This window comes from Pseudochaenichthys georgianus, chromosome 9 (genome assembly GCF_902827115.2).
Source record: "Pseudochaenichthys georgianus chromosome 9, fPseGeo1.2, whole genome shotgun sequence".
Classification (NCBI taxonomy): domain Eukaryota; kingdom Metazoa; phylum Chordata; class Actinopteri; order Perciformes; family Channichthyidae; genus Pseudochaenichthys; species Pseudochaenichthys georgianus.
Window position 1 is genome coordinate 21,792,227 of NC_047511.1, and position 22,963 is coordinate 21,815,189.

The 22,963-nt window shown below is 40.3% G+C and overlaps 1 protein-coding gene across 2 annotated transcripts; it reads right to left on the reverse strand.

The window, feature by feature from the left end:
• Window positions 1-105: 105 nt before the first annotated feature.
• Window positions 106-9,082, reverse strand: LOC117452511 (secretory carrier-associated membrane protein 1-like). 2 transcript variants are annotated; one of them, XM_034091197.2, is made up of 10 exons: window positions 8,864-9,082; window positions 7,517-7,597; window positions 7,224-7,337; window positions 7,084-7,095; window positions 6,673-6,778; window positions 4,496-4,624; window positions 4,099-4,258; window positions 3,377-3,478; window positions 3,174-3,291; window positions 106-2,761 (listed from the first exon to the last, which is right to left on the reverse strand). In XM_034091197.2, exons 1-10 carry the CDS (start codon window positions 8,918-8,920, stop codon window positions 2,600-2,602), a joined length of 1,041 nt encoding a protein of 346 aa, XP_033947088.1. In that variant the 5' UTR covers window positions 8,921-9,082; the 3' UTR covers window positions 106-2,599. The 2 variants fall into 2 exon arrangements, with proteins under 2 accessions (XP_033947088.1, XP_033947089.1); XM_034091198.2 differs by lacking the exon at window positions 7,084-7,095.
• Between the last annotated feature and the right edge of the window lie 13,881 nt (window positions 9,083-22,963).

A 22,963-nucleotide genomic window follows, 5' to 3' on the forward strand; every position in this document is an offset into this window, starting at 1 on the left:
TGTTTCATTTTAATGGATTACTTAACTGATCTGAAGCAAATATTTCAGACTATCTTTTACACAGAACAAAAGTTCTGTAACGTTCAGGAAATAAGTCAATCAATATTTCTTTCAAATTTTATTCCATGTTAATACCATAAATATACAAAACTCAAACTATTTCACATGCAACAAAGGCCAGACAAGAGTGCATTAAGTTCTTTTTACATGTGATTGATAATGGGGATCAAATTTTCAACTTTACAAAATATACAAGTGTCCCTTTTTGAATAGGTTTCTTCTCTGATTCAGTGAAATAACATGGTCACGGGTCAAAAACACAGTGATGTGTCAGCAAACTTCAAATACATCGGTTATACTGCGGACCAACTTGCCCAAATACATCAAGAAATGATTCTGTGGCATGATTCTTGACAACTTTCCAAAATGTTAGACACATGGGAATCATGTGGGTGTTTGTAGCAAAATAAAAGTAATATCTTAAAGTAAAACATGGCAAGGGAACACATCACTAACCAAGATTTAAAAACAAATCTATATGGACATTTGGTAGATTTCTCACAGCTTTTCTGCACAGAATAACACTTTAGGGCCTTTCATACGAATCCTACACATTCTCATCCATTCCAGCACATCTTGCAGGGTCAAGTTGCAAAGTCATTAAACACTCTTAAATCTAGCTGATGCTATGATCATGTCATTACAAAACCACACAAACATAACACATCATGTAAAATCAAACCAAACAAATTGGAAAATGCAAACAATTTAAATTACACCATAAATAAAAACGCTTGTCTTTTGCACTAAGTTCAACGTAAAACAAGAAAGTGCAATGAACTTAAAACAAAAATATTAACAAACAAAAACAATAGTCGAGGCGTTGGCTGATTTCCTAACAAATCATTGATCGTCAACTTGGTTCTATTCACAGGATTATTTCATCTACTATAATGTTCGGTCCATACATTTGTAAAACCGGCATCACCAGTCATCGTGCACAGCTTCAGACGTTCACCACCACTACGAGGTGCAAAAGCGCGACAAATAACACATGTCCATATTTCACTTCACTGACAGTAGTCTGTACAACTTAGTTCTGAATAACACTGTTAATATTGTATATAAATTAATTAATTTAGTCATATCACTGAATCCTCTCTTACTAAATGTTCAATTTAGATATGAAACTTCTTATGCGAGAGGAAAAACAACTGGACTGAATGCTTTTGTCTTTAGAAAAGCAAATGGAGTGTTAGCTATGTTGTGGAGGTAAACACAGTATCACTTTCACTTTTTTATGTATACAGGTTAATCTCTAGAAAAATCTAAACCAATGTCATCGTCAAAGAAAGGCTGTTCACTTCTCTCCGTCCTCTCTATGAATGTGTCTTTTTCCAAAAGAATAATAACAGCACAAGATTCAGCGTTAGTTTTAAACAGAGTGTGAAGTGCTACAAAAACAACTGAGATGAAGCCACCCAGTAGTCTGTTAATGCCACACCTAAAGTACATAAAGAAAAGTGGATATTTCTCATGTTTGTCCCTTTTTAGTTGCACCTGGCCATGAAAGCATCTGACTGACCCTCTTTTGGGTTTGTGGTGAGAACTGGTGACCTGGGGGTTCAGTGTGTCTTCACAAATAGATCAAACATCATCAATCAGTCAACCAGGGACATGCACTGACTTCACAGCTCACTTCACACATAATCCAACTAGGGAAAAATAGGTAGGCCGACATTCCTCCCCCTAAACCAGTTCCCAGCTGTAACCAGAGAAAAGGCTAATAGTGGACATTGGCTTTGAAAAACAGCTACGTTGAGTGTGCTGAACATGCATGTCTTTATCATGCTGTCAAATCTTATGAAGCTATCCCACTTTGGTGTTTGAAGTATAGCTCACAAACAGGGAATATTTCAGAAATAAGTCACTGCTCAGGGCTGCAGGAAGGTCCTAGATAAAATAATACTGAAATACTTTTACTAATATGAATGACCAGGAGTGTATTCATCTCAGAATAGAAGTACAGATGTAGGACAAGGATGATTAACCTTTCAGATCTAAATGAAAGAGTTCTCGTTAAGTGAAGTACACATTCACGCGCAGGCCCAGCCATACAAACACCCTCTGTACTTTCATTTTGTGACCAAGGAAACAGAACTATGTGCAAAACACCATGATCATATTATCACTTTTCATTAATCTATACTGAATGTACCAGGCAGGAAGCTGTCTGGAGGTCATCACCATGACAAAAATACTGCAACCTCTGCCTGACTTAGAAACATCTCAACGGGAGGACGGGGAAAGAGGAGCGAGTTATGAAATCCCACACACTCAGAGCACATCTTGAGTCTCTTTGTGGATGATTCAACTACTTGAGAGTTTTTACTAAAACTGGATCTTAAGTGAAGGTGGACAACTCTGGTTACTTTTTTTTAGCAACGTGTGTAGGCCAATCTTAGAATAACAACATTCATAAATAGAATTCATTTGATCTGAGAACCTGCAAGGCCAGAGTTGTACACCTCCAACATTTGTGTGTGTGAGTGTATGCTTGTATTTATGAGCATGTGTGCATGTATGTGGGTGCGTCTGTTTATGGCTGAGGTTTGAAGGCCCCACGAGCAGCATTGGTTGCAGCATTAGCTGCGGCGTTGGCGGCCGCGGTCTGGACGGTCTTGTTAGACATGACCCCAGTTGCAAACTCCTGCTGAGCCTTCTCAAAACTGGCCCCGGTGGTACGATACAGTGCGTGCACCTGGAAAGAGCAGAAAAATATAAATAAGTTACGTTATACAAGTCAGGTAATATTAAATCTCCCGGCATGCCTTTGGAAGAATTACAAAATACAGTTAGGCAGAGGTTTAACTTCCTGGCTCATCACAACACTGACATTTGGCTCAACATTAGTAGTGACGGACAGTATTCTGTTTATTCTTGTCACTTTTGCCTGCTTGCACTCACATTTCATAATGCAGTCAGCTTGTTAGTCAGAGTGCATCTCCCCACTCTCTATTCAAACATTTACTTATAGTGTAGATAGCAATGGTGTTTAACTTATTTGCATATATTTTAACTTTATTATCATGGGCAGTCTCCAATAATGAGATGCTAGCTATTCAGGTAGAAACGCAGCCGGGACTGATATATTTTTTGTGTGATTGTGTTACCCTTTTAAACATGATGAGTGATCCCACGGACAGCGCAGTGAACAGAGCTGAGATCAGCACCATGATGATGCCCACTGGGATGTTGATATTCAGACCAGTTAAAGCTGCGATCCAACCACTACCAAAACAAAACAATAACAATGTAAGTAATCTTTAGCACTTACTCATAGAGTTACATAATCAGTAAAGGCACAATTACTAACCATGTACCCCAGCCAGCGATGCCAATACTTTGTAAAACGTGAACGCCAAACTGACAGATATAGATGAAGAAGAAGACAAAGAAGCGGAATGAACTGTCACTCCTGTAGAGGACACAGAGAACAAGGTAGTAAGAGTGGGCTATTAAATAAAAAGAGGCATTATTCATTAAACAGGAATTAATGTTTGAAGGTCTGGCTTTATTCATAAAGGTAAAGGTAGGGTAGGTAAGAATGGAGAAACCAGCTTGAGTAAGCTAGAATTTGAAAGTACACAAGAGATGGAAGGCTGGCAGGCAGGTAGACCATCCTATTGGCCTACCTGCCTGCCAATTGGTCGTGCTTTTTACAGCGCCACCGCTTCCACAGATGAAATATTTTTATATATTTATTCTCAAAGCATTTAATTTATTCATTGCTATCGGGATGTTAAGAGCATTCCATGGAATATAACAAAAAGTGTATCTGAAGTGAATTACCTACCCTACCTTTAACTTGGTACTTCATTATAGGGTTGGAACAAAAGAAGAGGATAAAGAATGAGCATCAATAACCTCAATAAGTAAGAGTATATTAAGGTCAAATGGCCACTGCTTTTTTGTTGTTGTATTCATACTTGGATCACATACTGCTAAGCTTAATTTGCACACATCATGGCTGTGCACAGTGAACTGTTCTCTAATAATAATAATAATCTCAATGTTATTTTCCATGTATCTGCTTACCTAAAAGCCCCGTAAAGCGGTCTGTACCAGCAGACAAAGGAACAGGGAGTGAACAGCAGGAACCATAGCATGGCCAAGCCAAAATCTACACCGCGAGATGTATCCACACAGAACCATGCCAGGCAGCCGAACATGTTCACAAAGAGCGTGCATGCATGGACTGGGAGAAAAACAACAAAATAAAAGACACAGTTAATCATACTTTATGCTCAGCATAAGTACACATATTTTTGTTTTCTAATGTCCTTGTTGTTGATGTGCTCGTGTGTTTAATGTCCAAATTCAATGCAGTCTCACAATCCCATATATTGCATTGAAGAGAAGCCAAGTGTGATCACAGGTCACAGGTATAGGAGGCAATACAGCTCATTAGGGGTGTGTTGGATGTTCCACTTACACATCCAAAGGTTGTACATGATCTTCACGGTCTTTTGGAACTCTACAGGAATGTCCACTGCAATGTCGTGGTAGAAACATGGACCAACGGGGAACTTCTCTGGCAGTGGAGGCCAGTTGTTCTTACGCCCTGTGTGGACAAAGGCAACAGTGTTTTAATGATAAGCAATGTAAAGAATAAGAGTTAGATTTTATACTATGAAGTATTATACTTTGAAGCAACATGTGTGTGTACAACGATAGAAACAAAAAAAGCGACCTTGGGTCCCTTGAAAGGCGCTATAGAAATCCCAGTTATTATTATTATTATTATTATTAAAATGTACAGTGTATAGTACAATCTGCAAATGAAAAATTACATAGAAAACCTGTATTTTGGAATTTTTTGGTTAAATCGAAAGCATTGTGATTACGGCATATAACCTGAAATATGCAAACAAATATTAAGGCATGAGTGTGAGTAAAATCTTTGTCACTTTTTTTATTCGAAATCGCCTATGTATTTTGATGCCTTAATTAGATTAGCAACCCTTCGTAGAAAACGGGGGGTTACGTATTGTAACCCTAGGCCTATAAGCACAGGCGGAGCCCTCTACTGGACTCTATGGGTACTACTCTCATCAATGATATGCGAGCATTCACACACTGAAGTTGTATAAACGTAGCCGGCCAATCAGGGCGAGCCTACCTGCATGTGCGTGCAGGCCCACAGTATATAAGGCGGCTACGCCTCCTGACTGTCATCCTACACCCTCTTCAGCGAGCGGCATAGGAAAGACAGGGCCCCTAGGTAGAGGGCTCCGCCTGTGCTTATAGAACTAGGGTTACAATACGTAACCCCCTATTCTATCTCACACAGACTCCGCCCTCTACTGGACTCTATGGGTACAGTGGGAGGAGCCCTGATGGATAAACGCCCTATCGCCCTACAACATCGACCCACCACACTGCCCCTGACCGGCATTTGGTTAACAGCCACTGCACCCCAACTTCCTATCATCCGGTTGTGACCGGGCGGACCGGGGCGTAGAACCTCTGGCGGAGGCGGCTCACCGGTTTCGGCGGCAGTGGTGGGGGGAGCGGTAGCCCTACACGCTCCGCCGCCATGGTCATCACCAGGGGGAAGTCCTGGCGGACAGACCTGGGCGGCGGACTTTCATGGACGACGGACCCGGAAGTGCCCAACAACGAGAAGTTCTCGTCATCCTCCTCCCCGGCAAACGGAGCCATCCACCCCGCTGGAATGGCGAACGTGAATGGCACCGCCTTGGCCATATCCTGGTCCCCAAACACTCGAGGCAGAGGTGGTGGGGATCGACGCCCGCAATTAAGCCAGGGCACGAAGGACAGGCCCGGGTCTCAAGAAGTGGCGACTCCATGAAGGTACGATAACTTCTTTCTTCTTCTTTCAAACGTTTTACTTTTCTGTCAGGTGTTGTCCTGCTCGCTGAAGAAAAAACGATGACAGTCAGGAGGCGTAGCCGCCTTATATACTGTGGACTTGCGCGCGCTTTCAGGTAGGCTCGCCCTGATTGGCCGGCTACGTTTATACAACTTCAGTGTGTGAACGCTTGCGTATCATTGATGAGAGTAGTACCCATAGTGTCCAGTAGAGGGTGGAGCCTGTGTGAGATGGAACCTACTTTCCTTTTGTTTTACAACACAAGTTTTCTCTTCTCATTCATGATATCATGACATGACTACCGTGAGTCTTAAAGGTAACCCTAACAAGTTTAAATTTGCACTGTTGACACTGCCATTACTTAATAAACCCTAATAAATGTGAGTTTTGTTTCTATGACAACAATATATTGACAACAAATCAGTGACTACACCAGGGCCTTTCTGAAAAGTTCTGGTATATTCAACAAGTAGGGCTTATATCAGCTGAACATAAAAAAAAACGTATAAAAATACTCAGCATACGTTCTATCCTCATTGATAAAAATAAAAAAAAGCCACTTTGTATGGACCCTCAGTCTAAAGAAACACAGTTTGATGTTTGTATTGAATGTAATGACTCAGAGATATGCTGTTAATCACAAATAGAAACAAATGATGTTGCTGCTATGGTAACACATCCACTTTCTGAGTCAAAACATTGTCATTAACCAAGCTTTTATTGGGATGAGCCTTAAGACTGAGGTTGATGAGTTAGTAATAGATAAACTGACTGACCTCCTCCGTGGGACTGGAGTTCTCTCTCCCGACGATCGAGCTCTGCCGCTTTCTTCTCCAGCTCCTCCTGCCTTCTCAACAACTCCGCCTGAACACGTGCTTGGTCCTGACACAGAAATACTTGTTAAAGTGACTGTCCAACATCTGACAGGAGGTATGATATCCAATCAGATAAGTAGTTAAGGTATTTTTCCACTTAGGTAAGCTCAGGGGTCTGCTAGTTTGAGAAGGAGGAAAAAAGGGGTTATAATTGGAAAGGCAAGGTGTTATTGTGGTTTACGCTTTTTCTCTTTAGGTTTAACCATGGGTTTAACCTATCTCTACATTTAAACAGCATGAGCAAAGCTGGGGAATGTTCTGAATTCACACTAGTCAAGACAAAGACACAATTCTTAAGATGGTAAACAGTACCTCATTGCGCCGCTGTTGGGCCATCAGAGAACAGATGAAAGAATGACGGAAAATAAGAAATGTGAACCAGAAACAAAAAGAAAAAGAGTGACTGTAAATATGCTATAAAACGGCAGGCGATTCAATATATAAACAAGTACCTGACTCTGTTGCTGTGAGTAGGCTGGCGGCTCCTCTGTGGGTTTCATGATGGCAGGTTGTGTGTTCTGCTGGGAAGGTACAGGAGTCGCTTTGGGAGCATTCCCAGGGGCCGCCTGTAAACCAGCATGGACTATTTTAATATATGTGCAACCTTAAGACAGACAGCAAATGTAAAGTGTAATTAGGCCACAGTCATTTTTTGTCACTTTGTAGCTGAAGGGAGAAGTAGGGTAGTGGATGAAATGAGGCTAATAAGCACAGAAACAACTGGTAATCATTTAGTAAAGCTGACCGTTTTGGCATCTGTGAAGGGATTATACTCCTCCAGACCACCAGGAGGAGCAGACCGGGTCACCTGAGTCACTGAGGGATCCTACAGGACAGAAAAGGGACCATGATGGGTACTACTACAACCAAAAAGCTTATATATTGTTGTTGTTAGATGACCGCATAATCACTTGGTCCAGTAATTCACTTGTTCTTGTCAGTTATTAATGTTGTATTGACAGCAGGTAAGGTGGAACCAGAGACTAAGGTTTAAATGCAACACAATACAAATAATAACCTAACAATAAACAATGTAAATTGGTCTTGATATTGCAGCCATTTAAGACTTTAGGAATGGGATCAGGAGGGGAACTGGGAAACACCAGGGACGTGTTTGCCAGGGAGGACAGTGGTGGTGTAAGGTTATGTTAGTGTAAGGTTATGGCAGTGTAAGGTTATGGCGGTGTAAGATGGCGCACCATGTAACATGAAGAGCCAACAGTTGACTTATTGTAAGTTGCTTTGGATAAAAGCGTCAGCTAAATGCAATGTAATGTAATTGACTGGTTTTCATTCCAACCAAGACTCCACCCACTGGTTACCACACCTGCAGGGGAGGGACTTAACATTTAAATCACCCACTCAGGTGAGCTGTTAGGATGAAGAGCAGCTGACTGTCTTGGTTGAAGGTAAGATCAACTCAACTATAGCCCAAAGAAACAGCTTGTTGCCTCCATCTAGCCTACAATACAAAACAAACCAGCCTTTTCTGTACAATCAGATTATGTAAGATGTAGAGAAATGACCGTTTTATATTATGCCACAATAAGATGAGTAGGAGGAAGTAAATGTTTTAGTCAATGTTGTGTGCGACGTTTATCTTTGAATTCGAGCACTGATGTGTTTTATATAGAACTCCAATAACACGTTTAAATGTCCAAGACCTGCGTGCTAGTGAGATTTGGATATAATGCTAAGCATACAATGCCCATAAGAGAGGTAACCATTCAGTTATCAAACTTATTTACCAAGCTAGCAGGTGACAGCAAGTGTTTATTGACGGTGGGCATCTAGCTAGCTAACATCATGTGTCTTTGTTCTTTGTTGCTATATACATTTATCGCAACGTTGATAACAAACATCCTCAGCAACAGATTGTTAGCTGAGCCTTTACTGCCTCGTTTACTAAGTGAGCTGCCATATACCGTGTCAGTGATGAGATGAATATTATGAATGAGGATTAGCTTGTTCTGCTTCCCAGGAAACGCTCTAGCTAACTAGCTTGGACAGATAGCAGGGATGCTAACCTAAGACTGGCCTCATTGGGCTATGAAGCGTGTAGGCTAGCAGGCTAGATGGCTCAGTTGGCTACCTGAAAGGGATTGCTGAAGTCCGGGTCTGCGAACGGGTTGCTGTCAAAATCGGACATTGTACAGCCTTTCTAATAACTGTTTCCTGTGTGGAAGAGCCCCCCGGTTCTCCAGGTAAGGTTCAGTCTCTTGATTCGACTGCTCTCTCTGTTTGCCCGCAGTCTTTCTCCGCCTCCTGCTGATGGAGACCCCTTGCTAAGCAAGTTAGCCAGTAGCACAAAAATGGCAGGAGAGGATGCGTGAAGAGCGTCAACTTCCTACGTCACTGCTTCAGTACCACGGACAGCATGACGTCTTGACAGGTACTGAACATCCATAAACTGTATGAAAAGTACATCGCAGTGTATTGTGTATGAGAATAATATGCCCTTTTGTCTCGCTGTCTCGCATATAAAAATCATATTTATTATTAAAACTGAGGATTAGATTGCAATATTGACTTGTCGGATACACACTTTCTCATTCAATCATGATTGTAATTTGAGACACATGGCAATGTAATGTCTTTTTTTTTATTATTCTTCTTTAATGTTGGACCCCTATTGACGTCCTCCACTACCATCTCCCACCATCTGTGAGTGTTGCAGGCCCACCTACCCTGCCTCCAAGTTTACAACAAGTACAGTGCACAAATCATTACATGGCATTTTCTTTATTCCCTCAGACACAACAATCAATCAGGCCTCATTAGCTGGATTACTGCCTGGTCCCACAATTTGTTTGTTTGTTTGTTTGTTTGTGGTCATTTAAATAAACATGTCTTTGTTTAAGGTTAGGTTTAAAACACATGGCCCACATCCCATGGCCCACTTATGAAAGAACAACCTGATTATTTGGATCTGCTTTAGATCACATCGTGATCACATTCCGATCCCATTACTGTATACTTTAGTGGTTTACATTCTCTGGCCTCTGTAGACCTGACCCTCTGGCAGTTGCCTACTTTCCCCAGTTTAATCCGGCCTTAATTCAATATTTAAAAAATGTTTACCTTAAGTCACGGGTGTTTTTCACTGAGGGCAACATATAGAAAAATATATGAAGCGCTGGGTCACTTACTAGAGCAGTGTTTCTCAAACTTTTTCATACCAAGGACCACTTAACCAATAAAACAACACTCACGGACCATCTAACTCCACAAATATCCAAAAACAAAAGGCCTGCTTACCCCTCCAATAGTTTATAACAAATTACACCCTAATAATGACAGCTTAACTTCTCTATATCGCATATAAGCATTCCGTTCAAATGCGATTTAAAATGCTCACAGGTTTTACACCTCTTATGAAATGTAGACTACATTTATTACGGAGTTTATGTCCAAGCCAACAGACTCACAGATCGTTGGCTACTGAGAGAAATGCAAAATACACCGCATGTAGTACGACACAAACTACAACATACAGTACAACTATGGTCGCAGGCCCAAGTTTAACTCTCTGAGGTCTAAGCCATATTTTCACATGTTAGGCTCGCCTGGGCTTTTTTTGTAAAAATGCTATTAAAACATGAACCTTGGTGACCATTGTGCTGGCCTGCATGGTCTGCTACAAAACAAAAATTAAAAAACTTTTATGCAGCCCCAACAACAGCCTCTGATTCATCAACAGACTTCATGCAATGCTTAATTGGATGCATTAGATAAGAATCTCTATCTCACTCCTAAAACATCTAAATCTACTTCCAGCATGGATAAATGTTCATAAAATACATCCATTGTTTGTTTTATATGCTTCTTGAAATCCTAAAAACACATTTTTTTCTGGAACAGATTACAAATCGCCTGAAAATGGTACAAACAAGTGGCAACATGTGTGACGAAGGAGTTGTTCTGGGCTATACCATGCAATCGAAAGTGAAACGTCAGTTATAAGTTACCAACTCAATAAAATGTAGATCAATTATGCTTGATACTTGAATATGATTTAAGAAAGGAAAAAAACCAGGGTTTTATTTATTTTGTTGCAAAAATTGTTGGCAGCTCATTCCTTAATATAGAAACCTCAGATTGCTTACAATAAAGGGAAATATGAAGGGTCTATTTCAAGCTAGTTATGCAAATAAGTTATTTGGCTTTTTTATGAAGTAAGATTTGTTAGAAAATGTTTTGAATTTTGACTAAATGTATTTGAAAAGTGGGCTCCTTAACACATGAATACTACGGTGTGATTGAGTTTACATATATATTTAAGAACACACATTTTTACGGGCCGCAGTTGGCCCCCTGGCCATAGTTTGGACACCACTGCATTAAGTATTTCCACTATTGTGTTACTGCATGTTTTCAGTCAAGCCCCAAATAAATAAAAATATATTTCTTTCACTGCACACACTGTATAGATTGAATGGCAGATCTCGCCCACATGGTATTTGAAGTTTCGAAAATAAAACAAGGTACATTTATAAATATGGTTGGTATTATTTTTATTACTTTCCATGCTTACTATGTCACACAGTATTTGAGCTCCTGTAGGTCAAACTCCTCAGCAATCTCCACCACCTGATGATTAAGTTGATGATGATGATGATGATGATGATGATGACGACGAGGATGATATATGGAAGTGTCTGCTGCCCAGTTGATCTCTTGCCTGTGAGAAAGAGCTGGAAAGGCTAACCCAGTGTTCTCATTTGATGATATGTAACACTGACCTCTTTCTCAGCAGCAATCCCAGACAATTTACTGAAAATCATTTTATTTAACTTGTCTCTATAAGAAGGATCGGACCACATTGGCTTTGGGCTTCTGTTAGTTGCCCAACATGGCCACTTGGGGGAGCTATGATTCAATATGTCTGCTCAACCAGTTCTTCTAAATCCTTTCTCATTTGCCATCAATTTATTTTCATTCAAACAAAGGGTGACCATGTGAAGAACATCACATCAGTTGACAGCCTGTAAATGTGATTTAAACATTTAAGCACCATTTACCCAGATTAAGTTTCAATTGAAGAACAAATGCTATTAGGTGGAAATCATACAGTATGTGGTAAATGAAGGAGGTTAAACATTTCCTTTTATTGTTTGATTCCTATTGCTCATTTTCAAACAAAGGCACTGTGTTACTTTGGTGTTATAGTAGATAACATGTTATACCTTATAAACTGTGTTATGATAAGTTACTAATCACCTAATAACCCTGTGTGCATCTTATGTACTGTACCTATAATGTTTTGCAGTGATACACTCTAGATAAACACAATCTGGATTCATTACAATTCAACTCCTGTCCACAAACACACACAAAATGAGCATCAGTTCCTTCCCTAATCTTGTATTAATGGACCCAATCACAGACTCTATGAATAATCAATGGTCAGTGGTCTGCACACAGTGCTGAGACCTTGAGTGAAACTGAATTGTTCTAATAAGACGCACGCGCACGCACACACACACACACACACACACACACACACACACACACACACACACACACACACACACACACACACACACACACACACACACACACACACACACACACACACACACACCACACACACACACACACACACACACACACACACACACACACACACACACACAGACACAGGCCCTAATAAGCACTAATGCACTGTGGGCTGAGAATGCGTCACATGGTTTGTTTGCTGCAGAATGTGAAAGATAAACATGCTGTGCAACGTTTGTGTCTGTGTGTACTGTAGATGTGTGTGTGGAGAAGAATAGTGTGAAAGCAGGGCGATGTCTGTCCTTGCTCACTCTCTCCTGCCTTTCTATGCTGCTTTCCACAGATGACTGTGAGGAAACAACCGCTTTGGCTAATAGCTGCAACATTAGTCTCTTAACCAGCTGGTCATGGCCATTTAGAAATGTTCATTAGGTCGCGGACCAGAGTGGATAGGTGTGATGGTTCACTCCCAGATGTTGACTGTAAGAGACAGAGAGAGGAGAGAGAGGCAGGCAGAAGGACAGACGGAGTGGAAGAGAGGCAATTTACTGGCCAACATTACACCCAAGTGTTAAAAGCCACAGATGCAATTATCATCATATTTCCCTGAATAAGAACCTTGTGCATAATTAGATCTCATTAAGGTCTATGAGTGTTATTTTAGGGCCCTGAAAAGGTTGGATAAGCAGGACTTGATATTATGGGTTATTAATGCTGCGACATCTGCTGCCATTCTGGCAATAGGCTGATAGTTGTCTAAATGGGCAGGGAAGTCAGAATTGAAATTATGTTACAACCATATGGTAAAATATAATATAGAATGCAATATTTTTCTATAAATATTTATATAGCACGGTATAGATATGGTTTAAAATATGGCTTTATATATTTTGTGTGTGTATGCTTGTGAATTTGTTTGTGCCTTCGACCAGTCGGAGCGCATTTCACACCGCAGAAGGAAACTGCACGCTGTCGCCGGAAAAGCGATTGATTCTCCATTTCCATATTAATGAGCAGATTTGTTAAGAGCCTGCAGGAGTGGGAGAAAATAACAGGGTCTTCATAGGGCACGACATTTATAAATAAAGCTGATGCAGAGAAAAATGGAAATTAAACCTTTTAGTTTAATAAATTTGAGGCGTCCGCAGCAAAGCGAGCGATTTGCATTTCCATTTGTGGCCAAATAATGAGAGTGCGGGTCCATGATGAGCTCGCTGGTGCTGCTTTTGGGTCTCAAACAGTCAGACAATCACTCCAGCGTGCAGCCCTCCACATCAATGTCATTAGATCAGGCCTGTTAACTTCCACTTGGCTTTCTAGGATGACTTGGTGAACTGCAGATTCCTTTTGTCAGTGTGAACGAGGAATAGCAATATGCTCAAAGTAAAATGTATCTTCTTATGCATTTCCTGTATTTCCCAGCCTGGATGTGTCATTATCTTTTTTTTTTCTTGAATATTCAACATTCTATATATTTTCAGATGTCATTTTAAAATGATCTTTTGTTGTTCTAAAACAATTCTGTCCGAAACAGTCTCTGTCTTTCGCTTTGCCGTAAACACTTGCACTTAGTCACACACAACGCGCAACTCTTACACACACTCGCACACACAAAGCTTCACTGATTGAATTTATTGGGGAATGGATGTTGACTAGACCACTCCAAGTAGGCTAGATTGTTGTTGTTCCCAGATTGACAGACAGACTCAGAGCGGCTGATTGAAAGTGCCTTTTAGCTTGCTCTCACTGTATATTTGATTTAGCAAAATGGAAGGGGAGTCCAGTCTTCTCCCGGGATGCAAACAGTCCCTGTGTGTGTATGGGTGTGTGTGTGTGTGTGTGTGTGTGTGTGTGTGTGTGTGTGTGTGTGTGTGTGTGTGTGTGTGTGTGTGTGTGTGGTGTGTGTGTGTGTGTGTGGTGTGTGTGTGTGTGTGTGTGTGTGTGTGTGTGTGTGTGTGTGTGTGGTATGCGACAGGTGGATGCTTTAGTAAATGCTGCATAAAACATACGCCTTTCAGGTATTAATTGAATAATGCAAGCACTCCTCTTGTCAGCCATCAAGTGGGCCACTTTCTCAGTGGCCTGTGCTGCTCTCATGCCTGTGAATTGACTAGATTTATCCGTGTTGTTCCAGCCAATGGAGGCCATTTGTTCCAAATGTTTGACATAAACATGTAAAGAGCAGAGGCGTGCACTCATAAAACAAGCTTCTACAGAGTTGTTTTACAGCCCAAAGGGACCGATGGGGGGGCCTCTCAGCCTATCGAATCATGTGGAGCTCTTGCTGAGCCAACGGCGTGTTAAAGTTCTCTTTCAACCAATGATGTGATGAAAAGGAACAATTGCCACCATAAAGAAAGAAAGGGGGGCAAGAGGAGAGGGGGACGAAAGGAAAAGGAGCATGGAGGAGAGAGACAAAGTACTTTGGGAGGATGGAGAGTGCAGTTGGAGGAGAGATGTGCAGCGTTCTGCTAAATATGCATACTTATTTTCCATGCTTTTAATGGGACACATCTCATTGGGCGTCTTATGTCTGCTTCCAAACTATAAAAGATATTTTACAGCTGCAGGAAATTCCCCATAATAAAGACAATATTGGCGTATGGAGTCCGCTGAATCTGCGCTATGCTTTCTAGTGCTGTTAAGACACCTATGGTATTAATGCTGTTTGAACTTAATACAACTCTTAACTTTTATTTGTGCACAGAAATGATATCAGGATATACTTTAATGTTGGTACTAGACATCTTGTAGAGGTAGACATTTTGCTCAGATGTTGTCTTTATTACTTGTATGGATTAGACTCAGGTGTGTGTGTGTGCATGGGTTTGTGTAAGTGTGTGTATTGTGCACACTAAGGTTCGATTTGCTGATTTAGCACCTCTCTAATTTTCCACAGGGTAATATTTGCCATCTGTTTGTATTATCTGGGTGAATATGTTTGTCTAAGGGATATCAATAATCAAAAACAAAGCCATGACTCTTTCACCCATGCCTCTGCTTCCCCCTCTCCATATCTCCAGCTGTCTCTCACACTAGAGTGCACACAGTCTGCATATTTCAACGTGCAATTTGTGGAAAGCAAACATTATCAACCCTTGTTTCAGTCAAACTATTGGCGCACACAGAAGTACATAACCACACACACACACACACACACACACACACACACACACACACACACACACACACACACACACACACACACACACAACACACACACACCCACACACACACACACACACACACACACACACACACACACACACACACACACACACACACACACACACACACACACACACACACACACACACACACACACACACACACACACACACACACACACACACACACACACACACACACACACACAAATTCACACACACTGTGCCGTGGCTCATGCCTTGACTGAGTGTGTGCTCTCCTATTACAGACAGTAATTACCGTCAGTCACCCTGTGTGTCCATAACAAGCCAGCATAATGCCCTAATCAGGCCTGGATTAATCCAACCCTCTCTCTAATCACTCTAAAAGTGATTTATATTGTTTTTCCTGTTCGGAACAAATGAAATCTGTAGCCTAAATTAATACTGGCTTTTCAGCACGGGAAGGGAAAAAGCCAGGAACCAGCACAGACGGGGCAGGAAGGCGGCAGCGGAGGACACACACACACACACACACACACACACACACACACACACACACACACACCACACACACACACACACACCACTACACCACACACACACACTACACACACACACACCACACACACACACACACCACACACACACAACACACACACACACACACCACACACACACACACACACACACACACACACACACACACACACACACACACACACACACCCACACACACACACACACACACACACACACACACACACACACACCCCAACACGTTCTCACTCCCATCCCGTCACATATTGACGGACGGTCAGGGCCCCTCCCCGTCGCTATATTACGTACAGGGTACCCCTTGCCCGTCAGGCTTCTACGGGCAGGGCGTCCCATAGACCTTCATAATGCCTATTTTAAGGTTCATTTGGCCATTAAAATGCGTTTTGATGTCATTTTAAGCGAGTAATGAGTTTTATTACTGATTATTTGTGCAGTACATGTACATGATGTTTAGTTTGCTAGTTATGACGAAGATTACTTTATGAATGTGTACACATTCATGGTTGCTAAGGTGGTTGCTATGGACGCTGCAACAGCTCCCAGACCACGTGATCAACAACAATGGCCGACCTTCGTGTTATTCTCGGTGGACAATGCCTATTTTAAGGTTAATTTGGCCATTAAAATGCGTTTTGATGTCATTTTATGCGAGTAATGAGTTTTTATTTCTGATTATTTGTGCAGTACATGTACATGATGTTTAGTTTGCTAGTTATGACGAAGATTACTTCATGAATGCTACATTTTTTTTGGTGGAAATGTGTTTTTTCACAGCAAAGTCACCCTCTGTACTTGGACTTATTGGGAGAATCTAAAGACAAGAACATCCCAAATATTCATTTAGGTCTTTATTGTAGACCTTTAGTGTTGCCGTCTGTGAGGAAAATACATGGGGCTCAGAGCCTCGTATTTTTTGAATCTTTTTTTCCTTCTAATTTGTTATTCTTTTCAAAATAACACACTGTTATTTACTCACCAATAACACACAATTATCCTTGCTTTTATTTACTGGTTTAATTCCATAATCTCGGTCTTTTTTGGCGTTCGTCAGGAACTGAATTTAAAAATAAAAATAACCGGAAACAGACGTAGGCCTATAAGGGACATTTCGAGCGTCATTGCGATTGTCAACATTTCTGAGTTTAGGATGGCCGAAGACACTACACTACCCATAATCCCCAGCTATCGTTTAGGACTACAGTCCCCGTAAGGTTACGCAGAGCGTCAAACAGCTGTGTGAAATGGAACGAAACCACGCCAGACTATCCAAAACTGGAATCGAACGCCCCCCCAGAACTACACACTACACTATTGTGTTTCGCAAAATGTTCTATGGGACGTCTCTACTGAACGTTTTCGTTTTTCCCACAATTAGAAGTTGCCAGTATTAAACACATTGGTAAAACATATAATTAATAAATGGGTGAAAATCGCTGTCCATAATGCGCAGCATCAATATATAGCATTAATATACCCACATGACAGCTCATTGATACTTTGTAATTCTACTCCACTACAATTCAGAGGTTAACCTGGTATTTTTACTCCATTACACTTATTTGAGTTACTTTGCAGATTCTGATTAATGATGTGAAATATAAACAACCCTTAAATCAGACTTTAGTTACACCTGAGTAAAATTCAGGGAAGGTGATTGTCAAGTGCCAACAATCAGGAGAGATATTTGATAGTTGGTGCTTGAGAAGACTAAACATGTATCTGCAATTGACATTAATGGAAACGAGTAATAAAGTATATTAATTACTCGTTATTCTCTACTAATAGTTAATTAAAGACTGTATATTATGGCTATTTTGCACATCCCTTTCAAGATTTCAAGATTTTAAAGGTTTATTGACATATCATATACACAACTACGGTGTAGTTATGCAATGAATGAAAAACTTGGGTCACAGTTCCCTCAACAGTGCATTACAAGACATCTATCAATATGTGTGTACCTCCATATTCTGCACATTTCTTATTCTATCTACATACATAAGAGTATAATCCATATGTATAATATCAGTTAAAATAAGTGCTTCAACATAGTTAACATTGCAGGAAAGCAATATATTAGACGTTAAGTACTTTGTCAGGCTTAATATTTATCTGTAGATAGATACCCCCCAAAGTTTTCTTATTTAAAAGAAGAGATATTAATCTGTTATTTAATGTTTAAATAAAGGTTAATTCGTTTTTCTGTTTTGCACCTCCTCCTATTAATATCTTTGTACATCCTGCACTAAACTGTTTTATTGTAGAGATCACTTATAGTATCTTCTTGATTTTTTATATTCTATATTTCTATCACAGACCTTCTCCTTTCCCCCTATGAAAATATATGTACTCTTAATATTTTTTTAATCAAATATAACACATAAAAACAATAATTCAATAACGTGCTTTAACCACTAGGCGGTGCACACAAGGTACACACAGCCATAATAACTTTGTATTATTAGTGTAGTACAACATCTGAAGATGTGTAGTTTTATTCATGCCTTCACATAATTTTACAGCATATTGCTATACTATTTCAGACTCAGTATTTACATTCTTACATTCAAAATTCAATCCAATTCAAATCAGTAATATCTTTCAAAAACTACAAGTCCTTTTATATCAGCTGTGCACCGTTATGGTGTAAATATAACCTATCTATGAATTATATCAAATGTAAAAGTCAGCCGAATTAGTGTTGATACTGCAAGGAGACGTATTGTGTGAAGAGAAATTGAAGATGTTTTTTAATTGTTGATATATTTATGATCCACGTCAAGTATTCAGTTTCGGCGGCATTTCTTCAGTTTTTCCAAAGGTCTTCTCATCAGGGCTCTATACATAAAGAACTACGGCAGATCTGTAATATTTAATGCAGCCGAACCGTGTATTACAATGCCGTTATGTGATGACTTTCAAAAAGAAAAGCAAGAGCACTCGGAATTAAGTATTATTTTATTCTTTTTAAATGTTTTCCGGATTTCATATAATATAAACACCAAATCCCAGCATGCATTGCGGCTAAAACATCCAATCAGCGTAGCTGAGGATCTTGGGTAATCGCTCGAAATGCTTACGTCTGTTTCCGGTTATTTTTATTTTGAAATTCAGTTCCTGACGAACGCCAAAAAAGACCGAGATTATGGAATTAAACCAATAAATAAAAGCAAGGATAATTGTGTGTTATTGGTGAGTAAATAAAAGTGTGTTATTTTGAAAAGAATAACAAATTAGAAGGAAAAAAAGATTTTAAAAATACGAGGCTCTGAGCCCCATGTATTTTCCTCACAGACGGCAACACTAAAGGTCTAAAATAAAGACCTAAATGAATATTTGGGATGTTCTTGCCTTTAGATTCTCCCAATAAGTCCAAGTACAGAGGGTGACTTTGCTGTGAAAAAACACATTTCCACCAAAAAAAAGTGAGCATTCATGAAGTAATCTTCGTCATAACTAGCAAACTAAACATCATGTACATATACTGCACAAATAATCAGAAATAAAAACTCATTACTCGCATAAAATGACATCAAAACGCATTTTAATGGCCAAATTAACCTTAAAATAGGCATTTTCCACCGAGAATAACACGAAGGTCAGCCATTGTTGTTGATCACGTGGTCTGGGAGCTGTTGCAGCGTCCATAGCAACTACCTTAGCAACCATGAATGTGTACACATTCATGAAGTAATCTTCGTCATAACTAGCAAACTAAACATCATGTACATGTACTGCACAAATAATCAGAAATAAAAACTCATTACTTAAAATGACATCAAAACGCATTTTAATGGCCAAATGAACCTTAAAATAGGCATTTTCCACCGAGAATAACACGAAGGTCGGCCATCGTTGTTGATCACGTGGTCTATGAAGGTCTATGGGACGCCCTGCCCGTAGAAGCCTGACGGTCAAGGGGTCCGCTGTCCGCAATGAAGGTCTATGGGACGCCCTGCCCGTAGAAGCCTGACGGGCAAGGGGTACCCTGTACGTAATATAGCGACGGGGAAGGGCCCTGACCGTCCATCAATATGTGACGGGATGGGAGTGAGAACGTGTTGCGCAACACACACACACACACACACACACACACACACACACACACCACACACACACACACACACACACACACACACACACACACACACACACACACACACACACACACACACACACACACACACACACACACACACACACACACACACACACACACACACACACACACACACACACACACACACACACACACACACACACACACACACACACACACACACACCACACACACACACACACACACACACACACACACACACACACACCACACACACACACACACACACACACACACATTATGAAAAGGAACAAATATATAAAGTACTATTCAATTAACTTGGCAAACTAATGGCATTCATCTTCGGCTGAGAAAGGCTTTCAGATCACGCATATAGGGTCATCAGAGTAATAAATACAATATTATTGCTACTATTTCATATTACATATCCTGCTTTCATTTAAAAATTACAATCACAAGATGGTTTCTGTGAATTACTTTTACATTGTACAATTGTATGTCACTTTTTGAAGCTCTACATTAAGTGCACTATGAGTTTATTGCTCACGTCTTTCAGGAAAGCAATATTTTTACTGTTATAGACATGAAATCAGTTTTTTGTTTGTCCATCTACCAATTATTGTGATGAAAAATGCTCTATATCATTCTGTACAAGTCATTTGTCAAATTGTATCAGCCACAATCTTGCAATTTCTTGGTCCCGAGCTTCAATTTAAGAAGGCATGCCTCCTACTTTGTTCGTTTTCCATTGTTAAACAAATCAATTCCAACCCTGACTCACTTCCCATTGTTTTTCATTATGAAGAACGAAGACCGGACACGAATCATAACAGAACCCTGAAATGTCCTGCTCACTACTCAGTTTGTGCTCGGAATACAAACCAACTCACAAGACACACATTTAACAAATGCAAATTGTGTGCCAATCTGGGGGAGCTATCTGGGGCTCTCAGTTCCATATTCATTTCCTCCTCCCCACTGTTCACAAACTCCAAAAACAATCCTGGGGTTAACCTGAGAGGGAAAGGAAATGGAGGTCTGACAGTGTCCACTATCTCGCTCCCTTCTCTTCACCTTCTATCTCTTCCTCTTCCACACCGTCTCTCACCTTTGCTCCCCTCGCCTTCCTCCCCTCTCCCCCTCTTCTCCCTTCAGTCCCCTCTCCCCTGTTCTCTTCATGCTGTGTAATTCTCATCTTACACACTCTGTTGCTCTGGACGATGAATAATGCATGGTGTGTGAGAAATCCTCAATCTCATGCTTGGCTCCCAGCGAGCATTAAGGAGCTTGCATCTCTATTACGGAGATGAATAGGAGAGAGGGGAATATCACATAGGATACGCTCTAACTTCATTGTTTGTTTTTTAGAATTGAAGTACACATTAATTATGTATTCAAAAATACAAGGAGAGACATGCTGATGAAGAATAATATCAAAACTGTTCTTATCCACTGTATCGTCACCATTTATCTCCAGTGTTACAATACAAATAGATATGAACAACAAGAGCAAACCATTTACAGCTCCAGAATAGATTCAGAATTCATGCACTCGGATTCTGACAGCCCTTGAAAAATAATATATTTTCAGTTAATCAATTTTTTATAGAGAACTACTTTATATTCAATCAAATAATGCTATAAAAATGCAGTTTCAGCATATTTTCGCCGCAATATGTTGCCCTCCGGTTTTCATTGTTAGCTTCTCTGATTTTGATTCTTCTGAAATGATAAGATGGCAGCTGCTGGGATCAAATTAACAAACAAATGCTGGAGTCTGGTTGGGTACATGTTTAGATGCATCTCTGTATCAGTCCCACCATTGGAAATTAGTTTATTGCTGAAATGCAAAAATCAAAGCAGAGTCAGAGTGCTGCTCACACCGATGAAAAAACAAAAACACTTTTAGAAAAGGTCAAGTAAAAGTCCATTATATTCAATCCGAACACAAGACTGCCTGGACCTTTCTGCAGACATAGTGGATGGTGTAAACCTCAGGATGTGACTCTGCTCTGTTGCTGGTGATGTGAACACTAAGCAGTTCACAAATGTCTCAACAGTTTCTTTGGCAATCTTTTCCAGTCTGTTGTCAACCTCTTCTTATTCACTATTGACCAGGGGACACTCACAATAACACATTTATCATTAAACATTGTTTTTAGAAAGATTCTGGATTCTTTTGACAACCATGCTGCCTTCGTAGCGTTGTGTGTGTGTGTGTGTGTGTGTGTGTGTGTGTGTGTGTGTTACTCTACTGTGTGAGCCATGCGACATAGATCCATGTTTTATGGAGTGTGTACATGCGATAAAAGCACTGAAGAGTTAAAGTGCTTTTCTACCATGCTCAAAGCCATGTGTCAGCACTAGACCACTAAATCCACACAATTCCCTTGAACAGTTTCCCTTCCTCTGATAGTCTATCATTCCTCTGTTTCAGGTGGCTGGCCACTGTGGCTGACAGGGCCAAGTCCTTGAGGAGATCATGTGTCTGTGGAAAGTACAGGACAAACACTGATGTTTGAGCTTTCAAGCCAGTGTCCCTTCTGTTGCCTTTTCCCCTTGTCTCTGCTGTGTTTCATGCAATGCCTGTATGGCAGAGGTCCATGGCTTAACACTGATTGTGTACTGTTGGAGTGCTCAAAAGTAGCATTTACAGTGTGATTATATACAATCATTAACATGTTATCCATTATTTGATCATGAGTATAAACCTCCTCTTTCTTGAATATGTTTTTTATATTTCACCAATCTTTTTGTTTTCCATATTGATGTTCTGCTTTACCCAGTATCGCACATCATTTGTGATATAAAGCAGGGATGTTATGGATAAAAACCTCCCCATTATTCCGTGCAGCTGGAACCTTAGAGAAATATGCCTCCTATTTTGGTGGACATGGCTTACTCT

Coding starts and splice junctions, on each gene's coding strand:
- LOC117452511 (XM_034091197.2), bottom strand. CDS start 8,920: ATGTCCGATTTTGACAGCAACCCGTTCGCAGACCCGGACTTCAGCAAT. Junction 4,259..4,495: donor CATGTACAACCTTTGGATGT/GTAAGTGGAACA, acceptor TTTTTCTCCCAG/TCCATGCATGCACGCTCTTT. Junction 2,762..3,173: donor CACTCATCATGTTTAAAAGG/GTAACACAATCA, acceptor TGCTCTTTCCAG/GTGCACGCACTGTATCGTAC.